Genomic DNA, 26,690 nt, shown 5'->3' with positions numbered 1-26,690 from the left:
TATTAATCTATATACTAAAAAATTAACTTATAAAAGTTTACCTGAATGTTGGCTAAAACTGTATAGTTAATAATAACTGATTGCTGATCACATAATTCAATTAGCAGTCCATTACGAACTGATACTAGAGTATAATAATCATGACTTTCCAAAAAAATGGTTGAACTTGTTTTATCATCCAAAACAATTGAAACTATTTTATCAAACAAATTGAAACTAAATGATTTAATAAGTTGTTCTAAAAAATAAAATTTTGTTAAGTAGATTTAAAGTGTCATTAATACTAGCAATGAGTTAAAATCCAAATATAAGTAATACAAAGATTATTGAAAACTAATTATTTTATAATCGAAATTGGTTACATTAAAATTTTTTTAATTAAATGAATATAAACAAATAATGTACTTTAGTTTAATTAAATAGGCAATCAGGCAACTTAATTATGTAGTCGCTAATATTAAGAGTTCAGTTAAAATTTGGTATTAAATTTCTGATAAAAAAAGTGTATATTTAAGAATTATTTTATTAAATTTTCTAAAATAATTTTTGCATTATTTAGTAATTGAGCCGTTCGCTGCAATAATGACCTAAGGTCACTTAGGTCGTTTTTCGGGCGACACTGGAAACGGGTAGATAAACTATTCATAAGTACCCCTACCAAATTTTATAAAAAAATATCAATTATTGAGGCCGTGGTGAACAAATGAATATAGGCGCGTAAATGAAAGCGCTGCGCCAATTCACAGTTGCATTCCCGTGTAACAGCTGATTAGCATAGTGCGTTAGTATACAGAGGCTTTTATAAATAACTATTGTTTAATATTATCCACTTGAAGAATAACAGCTATGGATGTATCAACATCAACAACTTCAACTTCCATGGCTAGTGACAATCCGGGGTTAAAAAGAGGAAAATGGGCTTGTAACAAAAGAAAAGATAAACGTAACAGCGGCAAAGCGTATAAAAATATAGCTGGAAATGATGTATCTCGCAAACAGTTTAGAAAGATAGAACATTGTTGTCGGGCCCAATGTTTTTCAAATTTTAATAGAGATTCCCAAAAAGAGTTTTTTAGAAATTTTTATGTTTCACAAGATAAAGAAAAACAGGATACTTATTTAATGAGTTGTGCACATCGTGAAGGAGTTAAACGTCATAAACTGGCTCCCGTAACAAAAAACCGAGAGTGTTCGTGGAAGTACAGTTTAAAATTACATGGAAAAGATATAAATGTGTGTAAAGAGTTACTTATTAGTTTATATCAAATCAGCGATGGCAGAATGAAGACCGTATTAAGGTTTTGTAAACAAGGCGTTTCCCAAGCTACAGAAAATCGTGGCAAACTGCCGAATCCTAAAAAAATACCTGATGAAGTTTGGGCCTTAGTTAAAGATCATTGGTTCCTTATACCTCATAAAAAGTGAATAATAATTATAATTAATATAATTTTATGACTGATTATTTGAAAAAATCAATAACTTTTAGTCGTTCGCCTGAAAAACGACCTAAGTGATTTAATAATTAAACGGTTATTTAATAATTAAAACATTAAAATTTTAGTTCTTTGAACATAAATTTTCATTATATGATACTGCTACTTACATTTGAAAAACTTAGTTTTCTAATTCTCGTCCTTCTCCTTAAAATAATACACTTTTAAATCTTTAAACCTTGTTTTCTCAAAACTATGATTTGTCACTTAGGTCATTATTGCAGCGAACGGCTCAATTGGTTTTATTCGATTTTGATCATTTTGTGATATCCAATTACTTACCAGTTATATTATTATAAAATGATTTAGTCATTCTATGCCTATTTTTATTCATAATTATTTTTAAACAATCTGGTAAAGATATTTGCTGTGGATATTTAAACGTATATTTAAAATGATCTAAAATAGGATTGATAAATGGTATTCTACATGGTCTTTCAACTTTAACAAAATATAAAGCATTTAATTGAATTGGATTTAATTTTATAAATAAACAGTGACAATCAAATCCAAGAATCTTAGGTAATTCACAAACAAATTCGCAAATAACTGTGCCATTTACACAATTTTCAGCTACTTCCCTAGGTAAAAAATGTTTAAAAACTAGCGCTTGATTACAATTGAAAAAATTAGTTTCAATTTTGTAAATTCTATTGTAAGAAGAATAGTTTTTATTATCTGTAACGCGTACAAACATTTTCCAAACTGCTGATGAAATAAATAACCATTTAGAAATAGTTGATATTTTAATCATAAAAACATAATCATTTTCACAACCACCTAATTTTACAGCTTTATGACCTATAGAAAAAAAAATTCAATCATTAAAATAAATTAATTAAAATAAACTTATTCACCTGAGTAAATCAAAAGATTAACCGATATTTCTTTTACAATTAACTTTTTTCTAGCTACTAACGAAATTGCATTTATGTACAAATTTATTTTGTTATTTTGAGATTCTAATATTTCACAATTTTCACAAACTTTTTTTATGTCTGTTAATATATCATCAAGTTTTAAATCATATTTTTGTTCTTTGTTTTCAGTTATTTTTTGATTAATTGGTGACAATTTGTAAATTTGATTAAGCCGAGTAGTGGCAATTACACAATTTTTTAATTTATTCAGTGATAAAACTCCTGAAATTATAAGATAACTTCAATTTATTCTAATTTTTTTTAGAAGAATTACAAAAATAATAGCAATATGACCTTTTAAAGAAGTTATTACTTTTCTTGTAAAGCCTGAAAATTCTTCATTTAGTGTCAATAGAAGAAGATTAAAACCATCACTTAAAAGAATATTGTTATAAACAAATAAAAGACATTCTACTCGATCAATAGAAAGATATATATATGAAGGAGTCAAATCTCTATTGCAATTTATTAATATTAGAATCCCATTTTCCGATACGCATAAAAGTTTCTTTGATTCTAAAAAGGATTATTCTGGTTTAATGAATTTTTTTTAAAATTATTATCCTAACATGAAATGTAACCTGTATATTACCTGAGCCAATAAACTGTATATGAATTATTTTTTGTGGAAAATTGAAAAAATCCAAAATTTTTTTATCTTTAGTGTCTGAAGTAAAAAGATATACCTTGTAATTATTTAAGGCCAAGAAGAAAATATCTTTAAAACTTAATTTATTTGATTTTAAAAATGCTTGTAAATTTTCTCTACTAAAATAATCTTTCCAAATAAATGATCCAAAATAATTGATTTCATATAAATTCTAGACAAAAAAAATTGACATTATAATCATAATCAAAGGTAAAGTATATAAGATACAAGGCATAGTACAGCTTTGATTAATGGTAAAATCTGTTTTATAGTTGCATTACAAATTGTGGATACATTTTCATTATCAATGTTTATTTTTAATAATTGTAATACTATCCAGCCATCAAATTCCATAATTAAAGCAATTCCATCAGAATAACTAGATGAAGACAGAACTTTACAATCACACGATTGTGCAAAAATATTAACCCATTTAAAAGATATTGGTGATAGATCTTGAGAAGCTTGAAAATTTACAGAATAATCAAATAAATCTGGTGAATCACTATTAAAAAAAAAAAAAATTGTACAAAATATGAACAAATTAAATTAATTATTAAAAGTAAACCTGTGAATTTTTTTTAGACTAAAGACAGTTCCATTTTGATCTATGCAATAAGCCTTTGTTTTATAAGTTACAACTGCAGCAATAGAACAGCACAATGATAATACCTAAAATTTATCATTAGTATATGATTGCATGACATTAGTGTAATGAAAACTTTTGATTGTGTTATTATAATATAATATTTATTATAAATAATATTTTAATGAATCATAGGGTACCTATGAATAAATATGTTATAATTAAATTAAAATTCTTATTTTTATATCACCAATTATTAATCAACAATAAAAAAGGGCATAAGATTAATGATATTTTTAATATATAATTATTATTGATCATGAGCTTTTTGTTCAAAATATTGATGTAAATACATAAAAATGTTGAAGTGGCTCATCTATTTTCTTTTTACCTTAAAATAAATTTTTATTTAATAATAAATATAGTTTTTTAAGTTTTGGATGGAATAAGCACCTAGTTTGAGAACTGTAAAAGAAAAATACAACTTAAAAATTTCAAACTAAAGGTATCTAGTTACAAGGGAACCCATAAAATTTTAATTTACCTCGATCCATTCTAATACAAAATATAATTTTTTTTATTATATTAAAATTTAATATTTTTAAGCCGTTCCTTCATGGGAGGGGTTTTAACTCGTGAATTTCACCTTAAATATGCCTAAAGATAATAAAGACTTAAATAATACTATACAATGAAATTATTTTAATTTTAAATTAATTTAATTGTTATATTTTTATATAATAATGAAATAATTATTATAATTTATTACTATATATCTATATTTTTTAGTTTAATTTAATAACTGAAGTGAAATGAGCTGTAAGAACAGTTATAGAAATGAATGTTGAAGGAAGAAGAGATAGAGGAAGACCAAAAAAGAGATGGAGGGATGCTATTGAATGCGATTTGAGGACAGCTGATGTGGGAGATCGTTTCAAGTGGAAGTTTAAGATAAGGGTGGCCGACCCTAAGTAGTTGGGATTAAGGCGAGGAAGAAGAAGAACTGTAGTGAAATGAGTGGCATATTATTAGAAAAATTAATAAGATTTTAAATAACCTACTTAATGAAAAAAATATATAAATAACTTTATCTCACCACAAACTCTGAAAGTTCAAATATTGACATATTAGTTTCTATGTTTAAAGGGTAAATTAACGTGTCACAGTCATTCCACGAGATAAAATATGATTCATCATTATCATGGACATGTGTATATTTTGAATTAGTTAACAAGTGTTCAGATTTAAAAGGTAATTGTTCAAATTTTAGAGAAATATCCATTTTCTGAAAAGAAATAAAGGTTAATTACCTTCTTAAAGTGATACAACAAAAAACTATGTATCTCATTTGCATTCTCACTCATCTTCAGCCTCTTTTCCTAATCACTTAATTCTATAAATGCAATTACAATGTATTTTTAAAAATAGTAGTGTAGTATTTAATTTGAAATCACTTTCAGGGTAATCATACATTAATTCTTAATGAAATTAATTATTGAATTAACTTAGATCACATATAATCATGAGAAGTTTTTTACGTCTCTTAAATAATAGTTAAAACGGCATTAAGTGATTAGCTAATAAAGGCGACGTGTAAAATCAAATAATTTAAAATACAAGATATAATTAAAATGAGAATTTTTTTCTTTTTAATGGGTAAAATATAAATATTTGAACTATCAAAGAATAAAATACTTTTAAAAAAAATAAGGGAGAAAAGTAAGATTCGAATAAATAGTTTTAGTAATGAGTTACTGAATGAAGCCAAAATTAATTTATTGATATATGATATTTAAGTGGTCTTACTTTTTTATTTAATTAAGCATAATTTAAGAATAAAATAATACCGAAATTATTACGTTCTCGAAGTAAAGTAATTTAAATTTAGTCAAAAAACCAATTATAAATCATAGTTTGAAAATTTTGATTGTTTGTGTTTATCAGCGCTTATCGTATGACACTTATCTTTCTTCAATGCTGATAAAATCTTGCGATATCGCACACGCGGGTAACTGATTCTTATTGGATAGTTACAATTAAGCGGTTTTCATAGAATCACTTCTAAGATGTTATTAAGCTATATTTTATATTTAAGAAAATTGTAGTCTTCTTAGGTATAAATACATTTTAAACAAGACCATTGTTATCACGTGCTTATTTTTTTAATATTCTTAAAATGTCTATAGTTCGTGTTAAAAGGCGTCACGATGAAGATCCTTTTAATTCTGTTGTAATTTCCCATAAAAAACTCAAAATAGTCGGTAATTGTTCTACATATGATTGTGTGTTTAAATTTGCTGGTACTATAAAAGATACAGTAAGTTCCAAAAAAATGATTAATTTAGTATTTGCTTACTTTGCTTTGAGTGGCTGCACATACACTTTTTGAGTTTTAGGCTTTTGCCTACTATACTCTCTTTGTGTTCCATGATCAATTAGGCTATTGGTGTTATATTTTATGATGTTGGTACTTAGTAATTTAGTATTTATGTATTGGATTCTTAATTTATATGTTTTTTAATGACCATACATTAGTTTAGTCAATTGTTATTACTTTTAACTCATTAGCATATAAAACTTCAGAATATTAAAGTACAGTATATTATAAGATAAAATTTTATATAACAATTGAATTTTTACAGAATGAAAATATTTCTCAAATATTGAAAAATGCACGCGATGGAAAATCAGTGAAAGATTTAACCAAATTTAAAAAAAATGAATTTTCAAAAACCATAATTTCACGTTCCAAGTCTGAACGCTCTAAAGTATGTATTATTTGTTACAAACATTGAATAACAAATTCAATTTTTTAAATACATTTGTAATTTAAAAGTAAATTGTATATAAATATATGTATTTAAATAAAAACGTAAGGCTAAGTTATTATAAATATATAGTAATAATATTTATTTTTCATATGTTAATTTGTATTTTTTTTACTCTAGGTAGTTAGCAATCTAAGAGCTGTTAATCAAGACACTATACCTATCCATGCTTTAAATGAAGAAAATACAGAAATTAAAGTTGTTGATATTATTGCAAATGAAGAAGTTAGACCATCCATTGATGAAGGAATATCAGTTGACTACGTCTATGACTTATATTATACTACAGATAATAATGAAAAAAACATTGATATTCAAGATATAGACTGGTAAATAATTTGTGTATATAAATTTATTGGAATTAAATAAAAAAAATTAATTACAAGTAAACTTGTTAACCCATTAATGATTTAACTATCTAAGAACTACTGTTTTATGTGAATTAAGAGCTAAAAATCTTAAGTTATATAACTTGTAAAATAATTAATATTGATAACTAATGTAAGGGCGGACTTGCCATAGGTGTAATTTACCATGGGCTACCGTTAATAATTCATTTAACTTTTGTTAATAAAAACAATGTTTGCATACTCAGTTTATAATGTTTATTCTAGCTAATATATAGTTTTATAGAAAAACTTTTGTGTAAAATACAAGTATTTTATAGTTTTCGTTATGATTTTTCATTTAATAATTTAGTGCTAAAATTATATATATATTTTAATATTTCCTAAAGAACTTATATTAAATTTATATGATAAAAAAAACATTATCTTTAAAACAAGTTGTATTCTTATATTTTTGTTAAATATGTATATTTAACCAAAAAGTAAATTTAGTTCATACTTCCGCTTATGTTTTGGAAATATGAAAATTATAATAAATTGATTAAACAATGATAATATAAAATTATTAGTAACAGTAATAGCAAATTTTAATAATAAATAATCATGTATGTAAAAAATATGTTTGCTTATAGTATGGTAATAATTGTTGTAAAATTTATTTAAAGTTAATATAACAAGATAATCAATAGACCTTGGTATAATTTTTCATAAAAATTGAGAGAATAACCAAGTCTATTAACTAAGGTTTTAAAATTAAGGGATTTAAAAATAGGATTCTTAATTTTTAAATTAAATTAGCAATGTACCTTAAAAAATTATTTTACATAACCTCAAAATCATAACAAAGCCCAAATTTTTGGCCAGATTAATGCCAATAATCTAACTTTGATCAGACTAAATAATAAAAAAAAAAAATTTAAAAGTAATTTTGAAGTTGAATATAACCATTTAAATTGCTAATTTCCTTTTTCGTTTTTGGAAAAAGTTAAATAGTTTAATTATTTATTATACTTGGAATATTATAATTAATGATGTTTTTTCATTCTCTCTGGTATAAGCAATAGCTTTTGGATTATTTTGAACATAAAAAAGTTATAATAATAAGTTTAATTTTTTAAATACATTTTTTTAATTGTTTAGTGTACATGGATTAGATTCAGATAAGTTTTATTCTATCTGTGATAATATTGAAAATGATGATGCTTCATCACCCTGTGAAGATGATGATGATTCCAATGATGAATGTAATTGGCGAAATGATTATCCAGATGAAGACGAATTTGAAAATAGGTATACATTTATTTAATTTTTTTAAATTATTGTATACAATTTAGTAATTACTCTGGAATAAATTATTACTATGTAATAATTTTAAATTTGTAAGATTAGTTACTGAAAACACATAATATTAAAGATTTTAGAATTAATATAAATTTTTAATTTTGTAGTGATGAAGATTATGAAAACTTGATTACTCGATCAAAACATTTAAATATAAATAGTAAGACAACTGTTATTCTTTGATTATTACAATTATAATTCAATTTTGTAACTAAATGTCTAGGTAGTAGTAGTAGTGAATTAGAAGATGAAGAAAATATTAGTGGAGATTATGATTATCGTTATGCAAGATATAAAGCTCGAGTAAAAGCTGAAGAAAATTATTTTTATAATAGTGTGCTGGAAGATGAATCAAATGAATCTAGTGACTATGATACTTCTTGAAAAAATACCTATCTATGTATAAAATAATTTTTTAGATGTAAATATTATCTATAATTTTTCAATTGTATTTTTTTCATTATTGAAATAGATTTTATATCTTATCAAAATACTGGTTATATTTGTTTGATCATAATATAAATTTAAATTCATTCAATATTATTAAAGTCATTAGTTAACAAACATATCCCTTATTTCAAAATAATATATATGGTCTAATTTTTTAGGTATTTTAAACTGAAGATTAAAAAAAAGTATTTTTATAAAGATAAAAACGTGTCATTTTATGTTAATTTTCAATTTTATAAGGGGCTTTCATAAAAAAAAAGTTCTGATATGAAAAATACACTGAAATCAGTACCCTCTATCCCCTCTAGAAAAATGTTCTCAGATCGCTAATTGGTTTTTAAAATAAATATTATAATGACCTTTTGTTATATTTGTACAGAGTGATTATTTTATCATAGACCATATGATAACTCGAAATAAACACAATATTGAAAAAAAAATGTTTGATATCTTTTAGTTGTTTACGTTTTTTGAGTTATCATCTAACAATTACTTTTTAGAATCTTCCATTATAGCATAAAGGGGTGTTAACTTTATTTTTCAAATGACAACATACATATTTATTAAGTTTTTAAGTTTAAAAACTTAAGAACTAGTATTTTAGAAGTTATTAATAATTTAAAGTAATGAGTGGTGAAGCACATGATCAAGTGGGAGGTAGAGAGAGGAGAGGGTGATACTACTTTTATTACTTCATTTCCTGACCCTAGTCTACATCCCACCTAGGTATAAAAATTAGAATAACTTCCTAAGTACTGGTCTAAAAATTGTTATCGACCAGTTATTTTCTTAGTTAGATTATTTTTTATTGCATGAACAAGTCAAATATGTATGTTGCCATCTCTTTAAGTTATAAAGGTTGATTCTAAAAAGTAATTATTCCAAAAAATCGTACATATTTTTTTAAACATTGTATTTATTTTGGGAGTAATCGAGTGGTGTATAATAAATAGATCATTCTGTATATTTTAGAAAGATATGTTCTAAACTTATCAGAAAAAGATCTCGACAGAAATAACAAAAGTCAAAAAATTGTCTAAAAAAAACCTAATTTGATAGTTGGCGAGTACTTTTATGCAATTATGTTTGGTTTTAGTTTTATCATATTTTTGCAGACTGTGTTAATATTTATGTAGTATAATTTTTCTAATTAAATAAAAATATTTATGTAACCAATCAAATTTTATCGGTATATGTTAATTTTATTGCGAAAAAAATGTAAACTGGTGCTGAAGTTGGGAGGTAATTTTATAAATAGATTAAACGAGACCAATGAAAGCTATTGCTCAGCCGTCCGTAAATATTGACGATTGATTTGTACTTAATATATTACTTTAGTTATTTTTCCTTAATCGACTATCTTGACTTGATATTTATTTAGTTATTCGTGAAATATTATATTCAATCGTATAGTTTAATAAAATGTTTTCATTTAGGATAACATGACACATGCTATTTTGGTTTAGGCACATTTGGCTTAGCTCTCCCCAATTGAAGTAGTAACAAATTTTAGATAGTTATATTTGCTGCTACCTTGGAAGTATCATAGCTTCCAATAACAAATGAACACTAGACATCAGAAGAAGAATAGCATTGGCAAAGCAAGCATTCCAAAACAAGAATAAGCTTCTCCCAATAAACATCTGAGTATTGGCATACGTAAAAGATTCGTCAAAACATTTGCCTGGAGTGTGCTTTTATATGGCAGTGAAACGTGGACAATTGACATGAAAGACAGAAGCATTAGAGTTATGGATATGGAGAAAAATGACAAAATGGATGGATAAGAAAAAAAATGAGCAAGAAGAAGTACGAGAAAAAATATAGCTAATAAAGGTGATTGAATCAAAAAAATAAAGTTAATCGGACTCATCAACCGACACAATGATTTAAGAATCAATATCTTGGAAGGAAAAAAACTGGGAAGAATCAATATTTTGAAAATATTTTGGAACTCATGATCTGTGCGTCTTTTGTTTCACTGAATAATTTGGCGTCAAACACAGAGGAGTGGCTTCAACGACAAGGCATTGCATTAATAGATGATGATGGTGATATTTATTGAGTACATAAAAATATTTTAAAAAGGAAATTAATTTAGCACCCCCAAAAATGTTGTTATAAAATAGCACTAGTCCCACCTAATTAAAAGAATAAAACTATAAAATGTATCAAAAAATACAATTTTTATTATTATAAAAATTGTATTGTTATTAGTTTTTTACTTCCGGGATATAGATATATTATTTCTACATCCTTATAATTTAACATAAAAGTAAAATTTAAAAAATCGTGGATCGACATTGTTAATAGAGATGGACCGAATATTCGGAAACTATTCGATATCCGGCGTATTAAAATTAATTTTTAACTCTTCTGCGTAAATATTACAAATTTTGTTAAATATTTATTTTTATTAAAAAATGCAAACAAATCCAACTTAACAGTAAATTATGTAAAATTTAATATCGGTAATAGAATTTGATTTTATGTTAGTTATTAATATTGTATCAAGTTTAACTTAATCTAATTTAAAGGTCTGATAAAAAAAGAAGTCGCACTTTTAAACTATTCGGTCCCTTTCAAAAAGAGTTGCAATTGTTTGAAAATTCTGCAGAAAATCGTACAACAGTTGTACGATTTTAAGTATCTAACACATTCGTGGCGTCGCCATCTGTCTTAATATTAAGGAGTGATAATTAGTTTGGGAGGGGTTCGTGAAAATTTATAGGTGTACGTGTGGGTTGAACTACTTCATTCCATTCATATGCCAAATCTAGATCGTAATGACTACAAACGCGTCATGTTCGAATCGTACAGGACATAAATGTTGATTCGATTAATCGGCCTCGCTGTTCTTCTCTCGTCGTTTCATATTAAGGCGTAGGATTTACTGGACCGATAGTGAAAGGGATGCGCACCACGTAGAACAGAAGAGGAGAGGTTACTCTGCGTACATCTGAGCGTTACTCTCCACGGTAGCGGTGGTAGTGCTGCCGGTCGATATTGGAACTCCGTCGGCCGTTTCGCATGCCCCGAACGCCGCGCCCTACAAGCACTCAATCGGCCGTACCGGTTACCGGCGTGCCGCGCTATCTTCTCTTCTAACTTCGCGCATATACACTCAAACGCATACGCCCGCACGCCAAAAACATTGTACGAGCGCGCACACACATCGGGGTGTCTGTGGTTTGTGTTGTGAGCTACCGCCGTATTATCGTGTACCCGGACAATATCATAGTATAATATTTTTTCATCAGCACCTCCACTAGATTTTCGTTTTTACAATAAATTTAAGCCGTACGAGTTCAACGCCAAGTGTTAGTAATAAATTAACAGTTACCGTGTATCAATTACAGGAATCCGATTCAGTTTTGTCGAGTTATATTTGCTTAGAAAACCGTTTTTAACCCGCCCTGCTTGGAGAGCAAACGAAAACCGAGAGATTCACTTATCGCACTATGCCGTCGGTTCTGGTTCTTCGCGATCAGTGTCGCTGTCCGGTTTCGTTCGATGGCCGGTATACGATGAGTGAACGGTTGTAGTGCGGACGATGAGGTGGTGCGTATCACTGGAAGCGTGAAGAAAAATGCAACGTGAAACAACGACCGCACTACGACAGAACAAGGCATCAGCGAAAACATGAACACCTCCGCCGGACTGCTGATGACCGTGTTATTCATCTGTTCACGTTTCATCCGAGGTTAGTTCCAAGACACCTAAAATTTGTTCGATTGGTTAGATGTAAGAGTCAATGTTATGATGCCCTTACACATATATCAATAGTTAATTTACATAATAATACTCATTGTTTAAAATGGAAAAGAAATTGCATTGTTCTAACGCATCAAAAACGATCAGATGATTTTTTTCACGTTTGTGCATATTCTTTAAGAGGGATTAGATTTAAACGTTTGGAAATGGCCAAAATATCCCTTTTTTGGTATTTCTACTATAATTGCATGCCATTTATTGATTATTAACGAAATTGTTTTTACAAAAATGTAAAATAGAACTAAAATTTGTTTTCGTAATGTTGATTCTAAAGAGACCTAAGTAGATAATAAAAGTCCGAACCATTGGTTTAATTGATATTGTGACTAACTCGAATTTTTATTAATAAGAGATTTGAAAAAAAAATATTGTCAATTATTGAATAGTATTGAATATCTATATTTTGTTAATAATTAATGAAGTTACGCGCGAACTAAAACTTGTGGTGAATATATTAAGCTGACATCTACGACTTAAATGTAAAAATATTGAAATACTTAAATTTCAATTTAAAACGCTGGTGATTTATGATAGGAAAATCATAATTGTCTTAATACATTTTTTTTTAATTCAAATACGCGATATATTTTTTTTTTTTTAATTTGAAATCTAATGAAAATATTCTTAACCAAAATACTTTTTTTTATGTTGTTGGCTATATTACATTATCTGTTTGTTTTAAATTATTCATATTTCCTTTAGGTTATATGACATATCAAGAGGTGCTACATTATAAATTTACAACCGGAATATAACCGTTTAAAATTTCCGCACTTAACCTCGATATCCGTTTAATTACCGATTAAGTGAGAAATTTCACCGATATATCTCAAAGAAAAATAGTGCTGCTGATCTAATTAAACTCGAATATGTATTAAATAAAAATTAAAGTAAACGTCATTGATAACGAAGGAAACAGTTACGTTGTTGATACGTAACATTGCAATGGAATTTATATATAACTATCACCATCATTTTTTTATTTCTATTAAATTAAAAAGGGTTTACTAATCCTCTTTGGTTTCACAAATGTGTGTATAATAACTAATATAATTTTTAATGAGTTTACCAAAATATTCAACATTACTGTTAAATTTTGTTTCATTCAATAACGAAATAGCTATAACGTACACCCAGAGAAAAACCTCGATCTATATAATAAATTCATTGTTCAATTTGATAAATATATCATTACTATTGAACCTATGATATATTTATCAATATGATATTTTTTTTTCTTGTCTTGAACAATAATTATTTATAAGAATAGTTATTTTGTTCGTATTAATAAAACATTATCATAAACCCTTGATAAAATTTCTCTTTCAATTTTGATTGAGGTTTTTCTTTGGGTGCANGATAAAATTTCTCTATCAAAATTGATTGAGGTTTTTCTTTGGGTGTATTAGTTGGAAAATTATTGTACATGTTTTCGTTGAATATTTTCATTGCGTGTGTAAAATATTTGAGTAAATTATTTATTGAATGTTGGTTATTATCATGACTGACGGAAAGACGATGCCATTCAGTTTGATGCTATTTCAAAGGAGCACAGGGACACATGTCTCTTTCATTGAGTCAAGCTAATATTTTATTAAACTATGTAATAATGTATGATAAGTTACTAATTATTATACACAATTTTTTAAAATCATTCTTTAGAAATGCTATAAATAACGGCTATATTGAAATTTAAAATAAATAACACAATTTTTTTTATTAAAAATAAATAGTAAAAAATATGATTTTAAAATTGTTTAAGAATACAATAACTATTAAATATTTAGTACATTAAAAGTTATTAAATTGTCAAAACTTCATGAACCATTCTGTATATTTACTTGAAAAAAGAGCGTGAAAAAATACCACACATACAGAGTGTTCAACAAGTAAGGAAACGGATTTGAATTGTTCTCATTATTTCTAATAATTTACCGGTTTTCTTACTTTTTGAACAATCTGTATATGATTAATTTTAATAAAGTTATCTTAACAAAAAAGAAAAAAAAATATAACACAGTGATATTATAAATATTATACATATTTACTCCTAATTCAGTATATTACACACATCCTTTTAACAAAGACGAATAAAATTAGTGATTTCCGGTCGAAAAATGATTACACGGAAGGTGTCATTTTAAGGAGATCGTCTAGAATAAATAATTTGCTTATTAAATTGACGATGGCGATTTGAGAGGCGAATTAATCTTCTGGACGATCTCCGAATGTTTACTTGAATCATTGTAAGTGCATACAGCAAAAATATTTGCTATGAAAGAAGTAAAGATAAAAATATTTTCCATATATAAAAATGATTTGGCGATTCTGAAGTTATTAGGTCAATTTTTTTAGGATGATAGAAAGGACATGCAATTTCAAAATTGGAATATTAAGCTAGAATGAATCTATTTTTTCAATTTTGTATAACAAAATTATAAATTTGATTCGATCAAGAAATAAAAAATCGAATGATTTTGATAAAAAGTAATAGGAAATTGGACGATTAATAGGAAAATTTTTCTCAGAAAACTTGATTTAATATAGTTATGTAGCCTCATTAATTTTGTTTAGAAGATGCTTTTGTTCGTCAAAAATAATCAAATACCATTATAGATGGCGTGTTTTTTTCTTTGGATACATTTATGAAAGTAAGGTAGAGAAATTAAAGCGGAATTACATTTTACAAAATAGTGTTTTCAACCTAGGACGAATGCGTACTAATTGTTCAGGATCGCTTAAATATGGTTTTTTATGATAGCGTCTATAATAAAGGCCGTGAAAAAAATATCTGACAAAGTGATAGTAAGTTTGAGAAACAATTCATTTTATAAGTTGGGATAATGTTTAAAAATATCTTATAAAATATATATATATATGTATATAATCATTATTAGTAATAAAGTAACAAAAAATACGTAGACGATATGCAATTTCGGAAGTAATGTCACTTTTTTGGAAAAGACGCCATATGTCATTGTTCAATTAAATTATTAGAAAAAGTTTTTTGGCACAACATGATATAAAAGTCGTCCTTCTATAAAATAGATTTGTTTGTATGTGGATAAGTTTGTATTAATGTGCATAAAAACAAGCACATATATCAATTATTAACTTACATGAATATAAAATATTATACCACTATTAAGTTTTCTCCTTAAAATAAAAAAAAAAGTACCTCGTCATTTGGCTGAAAGAATGTCAGGAGCTTAAACTTTAATAACAAAATTTGGTATTTCTAAAAATAAAATGAAATCTGTGGAGACTACTTAAGTTATATAAAGTTAAAATATAATACAAGTTCATTTTTTAATCAATAAAAATATTAAGTTTCTATTTTTGTAAAATATTGAATAACCAGGAGGAATTAACCCCCAAAAAGTTTATGAGTCTTTTTTTTTTATTTTCACGGTTGACATGGTGTTGAACGCGCTGGAACTACCGTGAGGTATTGCTTCAGGAAGCCCAACGTCGCGTTAAAACTCACACCGCCGGGTTGTGACTCAGCCCAAAATTAATCAAGAGCTGAGTCACAACAAGACGTGGCCTCCCCCGTTAGCCGGATCTCAGAGTGAGAACCGCTGCCCAGGTCGCAACACATGGAGTTGGAGGTCTTTGCTGTGAGTTGGGATAAAATTCACAAAAAAACACACAAGAAGTAAGAGGACAAGAGATACCTCAAGTAGGATTCTCCGGCCCTCCCATCTTCCGGAGAAGTCCCTGGTCCGGTGGATCTCTGTCCTGTACGAGAAACACGCACCGGTCCGGTTAAGATCGCTACAAACCATCTGCACGTACCCTCTCTCGAGGCACCTCACACTACGCGTAGCAGCCCTTGCCACTACCGTGCAGCCGGACTGACGCTGAACCGGCAGACGCAGCGGCTCCGTCCTTCGAGAGGATTATGGTCAACGCTTCAACGACGTCCTCTTCCACCATCCACTCCTCCACGTCCAACAGCATGACTGACACGGACATCCATGCCGTCCAGCGCCTCCCTGATCTCGAGGATGAACCGCCTTATCCCCTGTTCCTCGAACTTCGAGGAGTACGGCAACCGTATTTGTTCTTCGGATACCGGAGACCACGACGCCCAACGCCTGGAGGTCAACGGCATCCATGACTCTTTTCATAACCTCCGAATACTTTTGGCCCGCTTTCGGGGGACCAATAATAATCGACTCGGTACCAGGGGCCTTCGCCTTAAACGTGGATCTCCGCGCGGATTTGGGAAGCCCGGAGTTAAGGCGAGATTCCGCCACCGTGTTAAGGTACTTGCGCCTAACCACCTCCGACCAGGTTACCGGCACTACCGCCGTCATGTTTATGAGTAAAAATAAAAATTTATTTTTCACTGTACAGCTGACATAAAAAGTGGAGTTACTATTTTTGTAGGTGAAATAATTTATGAGTTATATAAGGCTTATAAATGGCACAGAAAATATTTAAATCTTTAAGTTATAAAATTGATAATTAATACAAAACTTAGTTTAAAAGATAATATTTTTGATAAATATTGTTTTTAAAGTATTGAACTATTATTTTCAAAATTAATTAAGTTAAAACCTTATCAGTCTCAGAAATTATTAATATAACCTCTAAATTTAAAAGTATAATATTTAAAATAAACTCAGTATATACGAGTCCCAGTATAATAGGTTCAGTATAAATTGTTATTTGACAGTGATATGATCAATATCTTAAAACGTTTTTATACTAGTAGGTCAATTTTTACTTGGGACTGTTTAATTATACAAAAAAAAACATGTAATAAAAAACAATTAAAAATAATTGTGTAGATTACTTTTCCTTGACAATCAATTTCACAAATCACATTATAGTTTAGTTCGTTTTTATACAATTAAGTGCGTTAAAAAGGTTTTAATTTTAGAAAGTTGTAGTAAAATAAAAATAATTGACAATTTTTGCTATAATTAGAAATAACTTATAATTGACTGGTTTGTTTTTTGATTTTATTATCATAGCACACTTTAAAAGCTCTTACTCCTTACTTACTGAACACCCTCCTATGTAGGGTATTCATTAAGAAAACTGGTTTCTATTTTCTCATTGTTTATAACAATTGACCTGTTTCTTTACTTACTGAACACCTTGTATATTAAAAGTTCTTAAACTTTCTAAAATATCTTTAAAAATTTAAACAAATAATTATTGATTAGCCTCATTTTAAAGTCTTCCTGTACTTAGGTTCAAAATTAGATCTACATATAAAGTTTATCAGACGAAAGCTTATTATTTTTAATGTTATGTACAGAGTGATTCTTTTAATATTAGGCACTCAATTTCTCTTAAAATAATTATTAAAAAAATTCTTTTTGGTATTTTTAAATTTTATATATTTCTCGATTTGCTAATTATTAAATTTTTTTTTTAATTCATTCATTATAGCTTATAAGAGTGTCAACTTTTTTTTTTATATATATATACAAACACATATTAACTAGTTTAGAAAATAAAAATAATCTAGAAAAAAGATTAAAAAATAACAACTTTTGAATTAGTATTTCGGAAGTTATTAATATTTTTAAATATTAATTTAACGAGAAAAACGTGTCAGAGTAATATGTGAAAATAATAATAACATAACTCACACCTCACTTCCTCTCTATATTTTAAAAGATTTATAACTACCGAAATAATGAGCCAAAATTTTTTATCAACAGTAATTTTCTTAATTAAATAATTATTTAAAATAATAATAATAATAATAAATAATAATTATTATTATTTAATTTTAAGCTAAATTTTAGCTTCAAGAAGCTAAGAAGGTATTAATTTTATCATAGTATGTTAATATTTTTGGTGTGTTGTTTTCATTACTTATTCTCAGTTCTCACTGGATCGATATTTTTCAATGATACGTCAAAAGATCACAAATCGTAACTAGTTGAAGACATTGCCCTCGAAAATTGAAAAATTTTACCTCTTCCTCGTAAATGGTGGAAATTCCCTAAAAAATGACAATTTTTAACATTGATAAAATTTAACCTTTTTAACTAAAACTGTCATAACTTTTAAAAAATGAATGAATGAATTTTTTTTTTTTATATAAATATCTTAGATACTTTCTTTATTTAGCTATATATTCATCGAAAATCTGACCTATTACTTGCCCACTGGNCACTGTGCCGCGACCCCCCTGTGCTGGGTTTTTTTATATAAATATCTTAGATACTTTCTTTATTTAGCTATATATTCATCGAAAATCTGACCTATTACTTGCCCACTGGAAAGGATTTAAAATTACTACTTTTGCATAAAAAATTAACTTATCAAATTTAACTTTTAAAAATATTTAGAGCTTCAAACATATGTTTAATTAAAGTTTATGTTGCGTACTATAATAAAAAAAAATTATCCCCAGAATAATCTCCTATATGATGGCATTAACAAAAAATGTTACTTTTTTTCAATTAATACATCTATATTTTAGGTCAAACGGTATAGACCTTTAGGAGAAAGAGTAATTACTCCATTTAACCCCTCTTTTACAAATAGAAATTATTAAAATGATTTAAGTGTTAGTTATAAATAGCTAACAATGTCTTATGATAAATAGAGATAAAAAATATAAGTTGTTCTTTTAATATCTACTCAATAACCATTTTTATCCAACGGATTTCTTTTAAAATAATAATTATGTTAAGAAAATTATTTTCAGTTATTTTAAATTATTAATGACTTTTGAAATACTAGTTAAAAAGTTATTATCAACCAGTCATATTCTTAATTAGATTATTTTATATTTTATAAACTAGTTAAATATGTATGTTATCATTTAAAGAAGTAAAGTTGACACTTCTTTAAGTTATAAGGGATAATTCTAGAAAGTAATTATTAGATGATAAATCAAGAAATATATACAAATAAAAGAAATCAAAATATTTATTTTGTAACGCATTATTAAAATATTTATTTATTTAGCGAATAATCAAGTGGTTTTTGATAAACCGATCACTCTGTATATATAGTAAAATATACAGGCTTTAGTAAGTAAGGAAACAGGTAAATTGTTACAAACAATGAGAAAAATAGAAACACATTTTTCGTTACTTACTAAACATACTATATACAGGTTGATTTTTTTATCATAACCCACTCAATTACTTGCAGAATAATAATAATTTAAACATTTTTTTTTTTTATTATCTTTAGTTACACATTATTCTTGAATTTTTAACTATGTAATACTTTTTAAGTTCATCCCTTATGCCTTGGAAGGGGGTCAACTTTGTTTTTTTAAATGGTAACACATATTTTTAATTTAATAAAATGTTTGAGTTTTTAATTTAATAGTAAATGGCATTTGAATTTTTAATATAACTTTATTAGCTTATTAGATATAAACATTTAAAGTTTCAAAATTTTGAGTTAATATACATGTATAATACACATGGGATTGTAAATACAGGTAGCTAATTGGATTTTTATGACATTGCTGTCTCAGTCACGGATTGTTTATTATCAATTATGATTATCAATAGATATACTTTCTGTATTGTCAGTTAGTGTATTTATAAACTCATAACAATGTGCCTTACTACCATTGATAATAACAATGCTGTGTACCTGCTAATATCGATGTCATAAAAAACCAATTAGCTACCTGTATTTGTAATCCCTTGTGTATTATACCTGTATATTAACTCAAAAATTTGAAACTTTAAATGATTATATCTAATAAACGAATTAAGTTATATTAAAAATTCAAATGCCATTTACTATTAAATTAAAAACTCAAACATTTTATTAAATTAAAAATATGTGTTACCATTTAAAAAAACAAAGTTGACACCCTTCCAAGGCATAAGGGATGAACTTAAAAAGTATTACATAGTTAAAAATTCAAGAATAATGTGTAACTAAAGATAATGAAAAAAAAAATGTTTAAATTATTATTATTCTGCAAGTAATTGAGTGGGTTATGATAAAAAAATCACCCTGTATATTTACATTTAAAAAACTTTAGTTGATACTATTTTAAATGGAAAATTTACAAACTAAAGGACATATGATACTATTAACTTTTGAAAAGAAAAATATATGGTATGTTTTATATTTTTAAAGCCATTTCATCAGGTAAAATTAATAAATACTCTCTATATATAAATAATCTATTCAAATTGGTTAAGTATTGTTTAGTGATGAGAAGATTGTTTCTTATCACTAAAATTAAGAGGGTCTGATATAGTGTTAAACTTAAAATAATAAATGGATTGTATGCTGCATTGTTTTAATCAATAGTATAGTATATATTTTTTAATCTACTATTGTTATAGTCTTACATTTTTTGTTCAAATTACGTATTTTCTAAGAGGGCTCTTATTCTAGGCCCTAAAATCTAGGGCATCCTCAAGACGTTATTTTGACTATTAAAATAATTTTTTTTTTTTTGTATTTTGCGATAAACTGAAAAATCATAATTTTTAGAAAATGAAAACTTGAATAAGATACGTACGACATAAAAATTATAATTTAAAAAATTGTAATTTTTTTGGAGATTTCTCCCATTTGCGGGGAACGAGAGAAAATTTTTCAATTTTTAAGGGTAATGTCTTCAACTAGATATGATTTGTGATCTTTTGACGTATTGTTGAAAGAAATCCGTTTGGTGAGAGCTGAGAAAAAGTAGTGACAGACACAAAAAACAAAAAAATAAATAAAAATAAAAATAATAAAAACATCATGGTAAAATTAATACCTTCTCAGCTTCGTATCGAAGCTAAATAACGGAGATGTGTATTTCGAGATTATTTTCGAAAAAAATCCATGGATTAAAGTATGAGGGCGTTCACATTTATAAAATAATATCTACGAGAAAACATTGGCAACGGCAGTCCCACCCGGGTCAAAGCGGTTCGATCGATCGTCCTCCAGTCTACTCTTAACTGTATACGTACTCTCTAGTAAACCACCCGACATCTCCACTCCCCTGCCTATTATATATTACCTCTCTAAGGACCTACCTTTATGAGGTAACTCTTTAGAAAAAAAGGAAATAATCACCAATGATGATTCTCTGTAAAAACTATGTAATAGTTCTCATTTTAACACTTGATAAGTTGGCAAGTAGGCTCTTATATTTATAAAAAAATTCTTGTAAAAGATTCAAATAAAAGTAAATAACAAAGTCCTTCAATAAAACGTTTCTAGAGTGAAACTGTCGGAACTCAATTGTACTGGCGTTGAATTGTTGTGACAATCAGTAAAATATATAAATTTAGTTTATTATAAATATTATTTAGAGTATTTATAACAATTATTTTTAGCATCGATGCGAAGCTGAGAAGGTATTGGTTTTACTATGATGTGTTTTTTTTTTTTTTTTTTTGTGTGTCTGTTACCACTTTTTCTCAGCTCTTACCGAACGGATTTCTTTCAACGATACGTCAAAAGATCACAAATCGTAACTAGTCGAAGACATTACCCTTAAAAATTGAAAAAAATTCCCTCGTTCCCCGTAAAAGGGGGAAACCTCCAAAAAAATGACAAATTTAAAAATCGCTAATTTTTGAAATTTTTTCAATTTTTTTTACTTAAAAGTGCTATAACTTTTTCAAAAATGAACATATCAATATAATTCTTTTTTATATAGATGCATAATATCATTACCTTTCGTTTGGTATATTTTTTTCATAAATTTAACCCTTAACCTGCCCACAAGGGGGGATTTAAAATGACAACTTTTTCACAAAAAATTAATTTTTTTAACTTAAATTTTGAAAATGTTCCGGAAGGTCTGACACTTTTATATATATCTTAAATTAAAGCTAATGTAATATGCTTTATCATGAAAAAAAAAAATTTCGGACTTTATCTTATCTTCATGGTGAAAATGGCTACCGAATGCTATTTTTGTGTGAAAATTTTCGATTTTGTATTTTCCATTTTTAACTTTATTATGCTATAACTTTTTGAAAAATGTATGAATCATTACAATTTTTTTATGAGAAGTAGTATTTATATAGATCTTTCATTCGACATACTGTTTTTTTAAATCGGACCATTTCCCTAAATACAGGGGGGATTCAAAACATAAAAATGCATATAGAAAGTAGAACTTTTTCAACGTAACTTTTGAAAGTGTTCCGGAAGGTCTGACACTTTTATATATATCTTAAATTAAAGCTAATGTAATATACTTTATAATGGTAAAAAAAAATTTCGGACTTTATTTTATCTTCATGGTGAAAACAGACATTAAACTTAATAAAAAAAATACGATTTTTGTAAAAAAATTCTTTTTTATATTTTTAACTTTATAATGCTATAACTTCTCGAAAGATGTATGGATCAATATAATTCTTTTTTTTGTAGATGCATGATGTCTTTACCTATCATTTGGTATATTTTTTTTATAAATCTGACTTTTTACCTGCCTACAGGGAGGGATTCAAAATGACAACTTTTTCACAAAAAATTAACTTTTTCAACTTAGCTTTTGAAAATGTTCCGGAAGGTCTGACACTTTTATATATATCATAAATTAAAGTTATTGTAATATACTTTAATTTGAAAAAAAATTTGACCTCTGGACTTGTCTTCATGGTGAAAATGGCTACCGAATGCTATTTTTGTGTGAAAATTTTCGATTTTGTATTTTACATTTTTTACTTTAAAGTGCTATAACTTTTTAAAAAATGTATGGATCAATACAATTTTTTCATGAGAAGTAGTATTTATATACATCTTTCATTGGACATACTTTTTTTTTTAATTAGACCATTTCCCTATATATGGGGGGGCTTAAAATATAAAAAATGCATATATAAAGTAGAACTTTTTCAACTTAAATTTTGAAAATGTTCCGGAAGGTCTGACACTTTTATATGTATCTTAAATTAAAGCTATTGTAATATACTTTAATTTGAAAAAAAAAATTTGACCTCTGGACATGTCTTCGTGATGAAAATGGCTATCGAATGCTATTTTTGTGTGAAATTTCTCGATTTTATTTTTTATATTATATTTAACTTTATAATGCTATAACTTATTGAAAAGTGTATGGATCAACACAATTTTTTTATGAGAAATAATATTTTTTAATAATCCTTTTTCATTCGACATACTTTATCTTAATCAAGATATTAATAAGGAACTAGCAGATCATGTAGCTTTTGGAATAATACACCAATTTTTTAAATTTAAATACTATCTAAAGATTTGCATGGAAGCGTTTTTTTTTTNTTTAAATTTAAATACTATCTAAAGATTTGCATGGAAGCGTTTTTTTTTTATAGTGATTTTAATCACTGTCAGATATCATTATACTTGATCCAACTATGCCACGTCACCACTGTGCCGCGACCCCCCTGTGCTGGGTTTTTTTTTATAATTGTAATAATTATTTTGTATTAAACAGACGATTTTTAAAAATATTCTAAATGTATTTGAATAATTTTTTTAATTATTCAAAAATGTATTTTAAATAGACATTTTTATTGACATTCAAATACTTAATAGGTATTCAGGATACTATTTTAAATATATTTTTTCAAATACTTATTTTCAATGCAAAATAAAAAGAATTTTTATAAGACTGCATATTATTGCTTCATTATACTATATTTTATTAAAACATATTGCAATTAAATGTACTATTTAATATGAATAACAATATATTATAACCTTATTTTAGTTTTTCATATTTGATTGTTATGGCAAATAATGTAAAAAATAAATAAAATGACGAAGTTACGGTTATTTTTTGAATAAATAATTAAATATATATATTATATCAAATATTTTAGATTATTAAAGATGCCAAAACCTATTGAGACACTCTGGTGGCGTAATAAGGGTTTCATTTTGGGAGGGTATATACATAAGAAAATTTTTCATTCCCAAACAAACAAAAAACATGGTATTATCGCCATATCATTTTTTTACACATGGGGATATGACACTCATATCCTTTCCATGTTTACTTCAATGTGACACTTTGTAAATTAATGGCAAACTGCTGACAAAATTCTTCCAATCAATCCCAAAATTTAATATTGTAGTTTCATTTTCTAAAACTATTGAAGTTTTATTTATTTTTAATTTGTACTTCGAAATCAAGAGTTCACCGTACTAATTTGTGAAATAAAATTAAGTATTAGAATATTGAAATTCGTGTTATATTATAATTTTTCTTTGTTGAGAATCTTTCAAAGCATGTCAAATGAATTTTTTTTTTACTGCAGTTAAATAGGCAATTACGCATTTTCTTCAAAGTAAAGACACAATGAATTTTTAATTTGTCAAAAGTTATTAGTTACGCACTTATTTAAACTTGGCTATTATTATCCACTTTTTAACAAAAATAAAATCTTACAAATAATAATCTTTGTGGGCCCTTGGCTATGTAACAGACTAGGATTCTTCTAATAATTTATTATTATTATTATGTTAAGCTTAAGCTACAAGGTTACTAATTCATATTCAAATAAAATTTCAATATTTTTTGGGGAGGCTAATTTTACTATTCAGGGTTTACTTCCAAAACTCCACTCTTACGGTTCTCAAATAATAGATAATGTCTGATTGACTATCGCATATACGGCAATTTGTACAATTGTTGACAATTAAACGCAGTAGCCAATTAATTATACCAAATAAAATATAAAGAAATAATTCAGTATATCTAGAAAAATGTTTGATATAATTACTACAAATATCGAAAGTAATAATGTACAATATAATGAACAAGCAAAGAAATATTTAATTTAAAAAACCCAGCACAGTGGGGTCGTGGCATAGTTGGGTCCAGTATAGATGATATCTGACAGTGATTAAAATTAGTATCATAAAAAACGCTTCGATGCAAATCTGTAGATAGTGTTTAATTAAAAAAAAATTTGTCAAAAAAGAGCTGAGAAAATAAATGATAGCTAGAAAAAAAAACTACATAGTATAATATTAATATGAATTTCTTCTCACTAGAGGAGACTACAGTAATGGGATCCTTGGTATTTATTGAAGTTATTGAATCTAAATGAGAGAAAATTCAAATAAGTTAAACATTTTTTTCTAACTTAAAAAGAATTAAGAAAAAATTTAGTGCTACAGGCGTGAAAGACCCAAATGTAACCGTCTCAGAAACCGTACGTCGCATTCGTCACTTAATAAAAATGGAAATTTAACTAGTTCAAATTTTAAAGTTATTTTTCTCGACTTCAAAGAAACAAAAAAAATAAAATATGTTTAACTTTTTATACTATGTCAATTAGATTGATATAATATTTATGAAAATAAGTGTAATCCCCCTATAATAAAATAAAATAAAATACAAAACCAAGAATTTTAACACAAAAATAGCATATTTTTGAATACGGTAGCTATTTTCACCATGAAGACAAAATAAAGTCCGAATTTTATTTTTTTTTAGTATTAAAGTATATTACATAAGCTTTAATTTAAGATATATATAAAAGTGTCATTTCCGGAATACTTTCAAAANTTTCATTTTTTTTTAGTATTAAAGTATATTACATAAGCTTTAATTTAAGATATATATAAAAGTGTCATTTCCGGAATACTTTCAAAAAGTAAGTTGAAAAAGTTCTACTTTATATATGCATTTTTATGTTTTAAACCCCTCTGTATTAAAGGAAATGGTCTAATTTAAAAAAAAGTATATCGAATAAAAGAGATATATAAATAATAATTCTTATAAAAAAATTGTATTGATCCATATATTTTTCAAAAAGTTATAACATTTTAAAGTTAAAAATATAAAATATAAAATCGAGAATTTTATCACAAAAATAGCATACGGTAGCCATTTTCACCCGAAGACAAAATAAAATCCGAAATTTTTTTTTTTTCATAATAAAGTATATTACATTAGCTTTAATTTAAGATATATATAAAAGTATCAGTATTTCCAGAACACTTTCAAAAGTTAAGTTGAAAAAGTTAATTTTTTGTGAAAAAGTTGTCATTTTGAATCCCTCCCTGTGGGCAGGTAAAGAGTCAACTTTATAAAAATAATACATCAAATGGTAGGTAAAGACATTATGCATCTATAAAAAAAACAATTATATTGATTTGTTCATTTTTGAAAAAGTTATGGCAATTTTAAGTAAAAAAAATTGAAAAAATTTCGAAAATTAGCGATTTTTAAATTTTTTTTGAGATTTCTCCCCCCCACCATTTACGGTGAACGAGGGAAATTTTTTCAATTTTCGAGGGCAATGTCTTCAACTAGTTACGATTTGTGATCTTTTGACGTATCGTTGAAAAAAATCCGTTCAGTGAGAGCTGAGAAAAAGTGGTAACAGACACAAAAAAAAAA

General features: G+C 26.6%; 4 protein-coding genes across 7 annotated transcripts in view; 3 read left to right on the top strand and 1 right to left on the bottom strand.

Moving 5' to 3' along the window:
- LOC126896420 (uncharacterized) overlaps nucleotides 1–5,574 on the bottom strand; it is a 42,381-nt gene extending 36,807 nt beyond the window's left edge. For 2 of the 4 annotated variants that reach the window (XM_050669184.1, XM_050669185.1), the window contains exons 1-9: nucleotides 5,455–5,573; nucleotides 4,745–4,933; nucleotides 3,631–3,734; nucleotides 3,303–3,567; nucleotides 3,006–3,234; nucleotides 2,708–2,929; nucleotides 2,351–2,635; nucleotides 1,776–2,294; nucleotides 42–238 (exon numbers count right to left, since the gene is read on the bottom strand). In XM_050669184.1, coding sequence (XP_050525141.1) covers nucleotides 42–238; nucleotides 1,776–2,294; nucleotides 2,351–2,635; nucleotides 2,708–2,929; nucleotides 3,006–3,234; nucleotides 3,303–3,567; nucleotides 3,631–3,734; nucleotides 4,745–4,930 — 2,007 coding nt within the window. In that variant the 5' untranslated portion in view covers nucleotides 4,931–4,933; nucleotides 5,455–5,573. Of the gene's footprint in view, nucleotides 1–41; nucleotides 239–1,603; nucleotides 2,295–2,350; nucleotides 2,636–2,707; nucleotides 2,930–3,005; nucleotides 3,235–3,302; nucleotides 3,568–3,630; nucleotides 3,735–4,744; nucleotides 4,934–5,454 lie in introns of those variants that run through there. The other 2 variants (XM_050669186.1, XM_050669187.1) reach the window with 2 other exon arrangements.
- Nucleotides 229–3,825, top strand: LOC126896448 (uncharacterized). The gene is made up of 2 exons (XM_050669237.1): nucleotides 229–1,421; nucleotides 2,679–3,825. Exons 1-2 carry the CDS (start codon nucleotides 847–849, stop codon nucleotides 2,704–2,706), a joined length of 603 nt encoding a protein of 200 aa, XP_050525194.1. The 5' UTR covers nucleotides 229–846; the 3' UTR covers nucleotides 2,707–3,825.
- A 150-nt stretch (nucleotides 5,575–5,724) lies between the features above and the next one.
- Nucleotides 5,725–8,704, top strand: LOC126896440 (uncharacterized). The gene is made up of 6 exons (XM_050669229.1): nucleotides 5,725–5,965; nucleotides 6,291–6,416; nucleotides 6,597–6,805; nucleotides 7,964–8,113; nucleotides 8,272–8,324; nucleotides 8,388–8,704. The coding sequence occupies exons 1-6, from the start codon at nucleotides 5,825–5,827 to the stop codon at nucleotides 8,546–8,548; spliced, it is 840 nt and encodes a 279-aa protein (XP_050525186.1). The 5' UTR covers nucleotides 5,725–5,824; the 3' UTR covers nucleotides 8,549–8,704.
- Nucleotides 8,705–11,671: 2,967 nt separating this feature from the next.
- LOC126896428 (acetylcholine receptor subunit beta-like 1) overlaps nucleotides 11,672–26,690 on the top strand; it is a 35,021-nt gene continuing 20,002 nt past the window's right edge. The window contains exon 1 of the mRNA XM_050669208.1: nucleotides 11,672–12,317. Coding sequence (XP_050525165.1) covers nucleotides 12,257–12,317 — 61 coding nt within the window. The 5' untranslated portion in view covers nucleotides 11,672–12,256. The remainder of the gene's footprint in view (nucleotides 12,318–26,690) is intronic.

This window comes from Daktulosphaira vitifoliae, unplaced genomic scaffold (assembly GCF_025091365.1).
Source record: "Daktulosphaira vitifoliae isolate Bord-2020 unplaced genomic scaffold, ASM2509136v1 Scaffold_1, whole genome shotgun sequence".
In the NCBI taxonomy this organism is placed as follows: Eukaryota; Metazoa; Arthropoda; class Insecta; order Hemiptera; family Phylloxeridae; genus Daktulosphaira; species Daktulosphaira vitifoliae.
Note: the sequence above shows the minus strand (reverse complement) of the source record. Positions and strands in the feature narration are given on the sequence as shown.

What these genes read in the sequence shown, in the direction of transcription:
- LOC126896448 (XM_050669237.1), top strand. Translation starts at nt 847, where the DNA reads ATGGATGTATCAACATCAACAACTTCAACTTCCATGGCTAGTGACAAT. An exon ending in TTCCTTATACCTCATAAAAA is followed by an intron (nt 1,422 to 2,678) that starts GTGAATAATAAT and finishes AATTTTTTTTAG; the next exon opens with AAGAATTACAAAAATAATAG.
- LOC126896440 (XM_050669229.1), top strand. Translation starts at nt 5,825, where the DNA reads ATGTCTATAGTTCGTGTTAAAAGGCGTCACGATGAAGATCCTTTTAAT. An exon ending in CTGGTACTATAAAAGATACA is followed by an intron (nt 5,966 to 6,290) that starts GTAAGTTCCAAA and finishes GAATTTTTACAG; the next exon opens with AATGAAAATATTTCTCAAAT. An exon ending in GAAGACGAATTTGAAAATAG is followed by an intron (nt 8,114 to 8,271) that starts GTATACATTTAT and finishes TTAATTTTGTAG; the next exon opens with TGATGAAGATTATGAAAACT.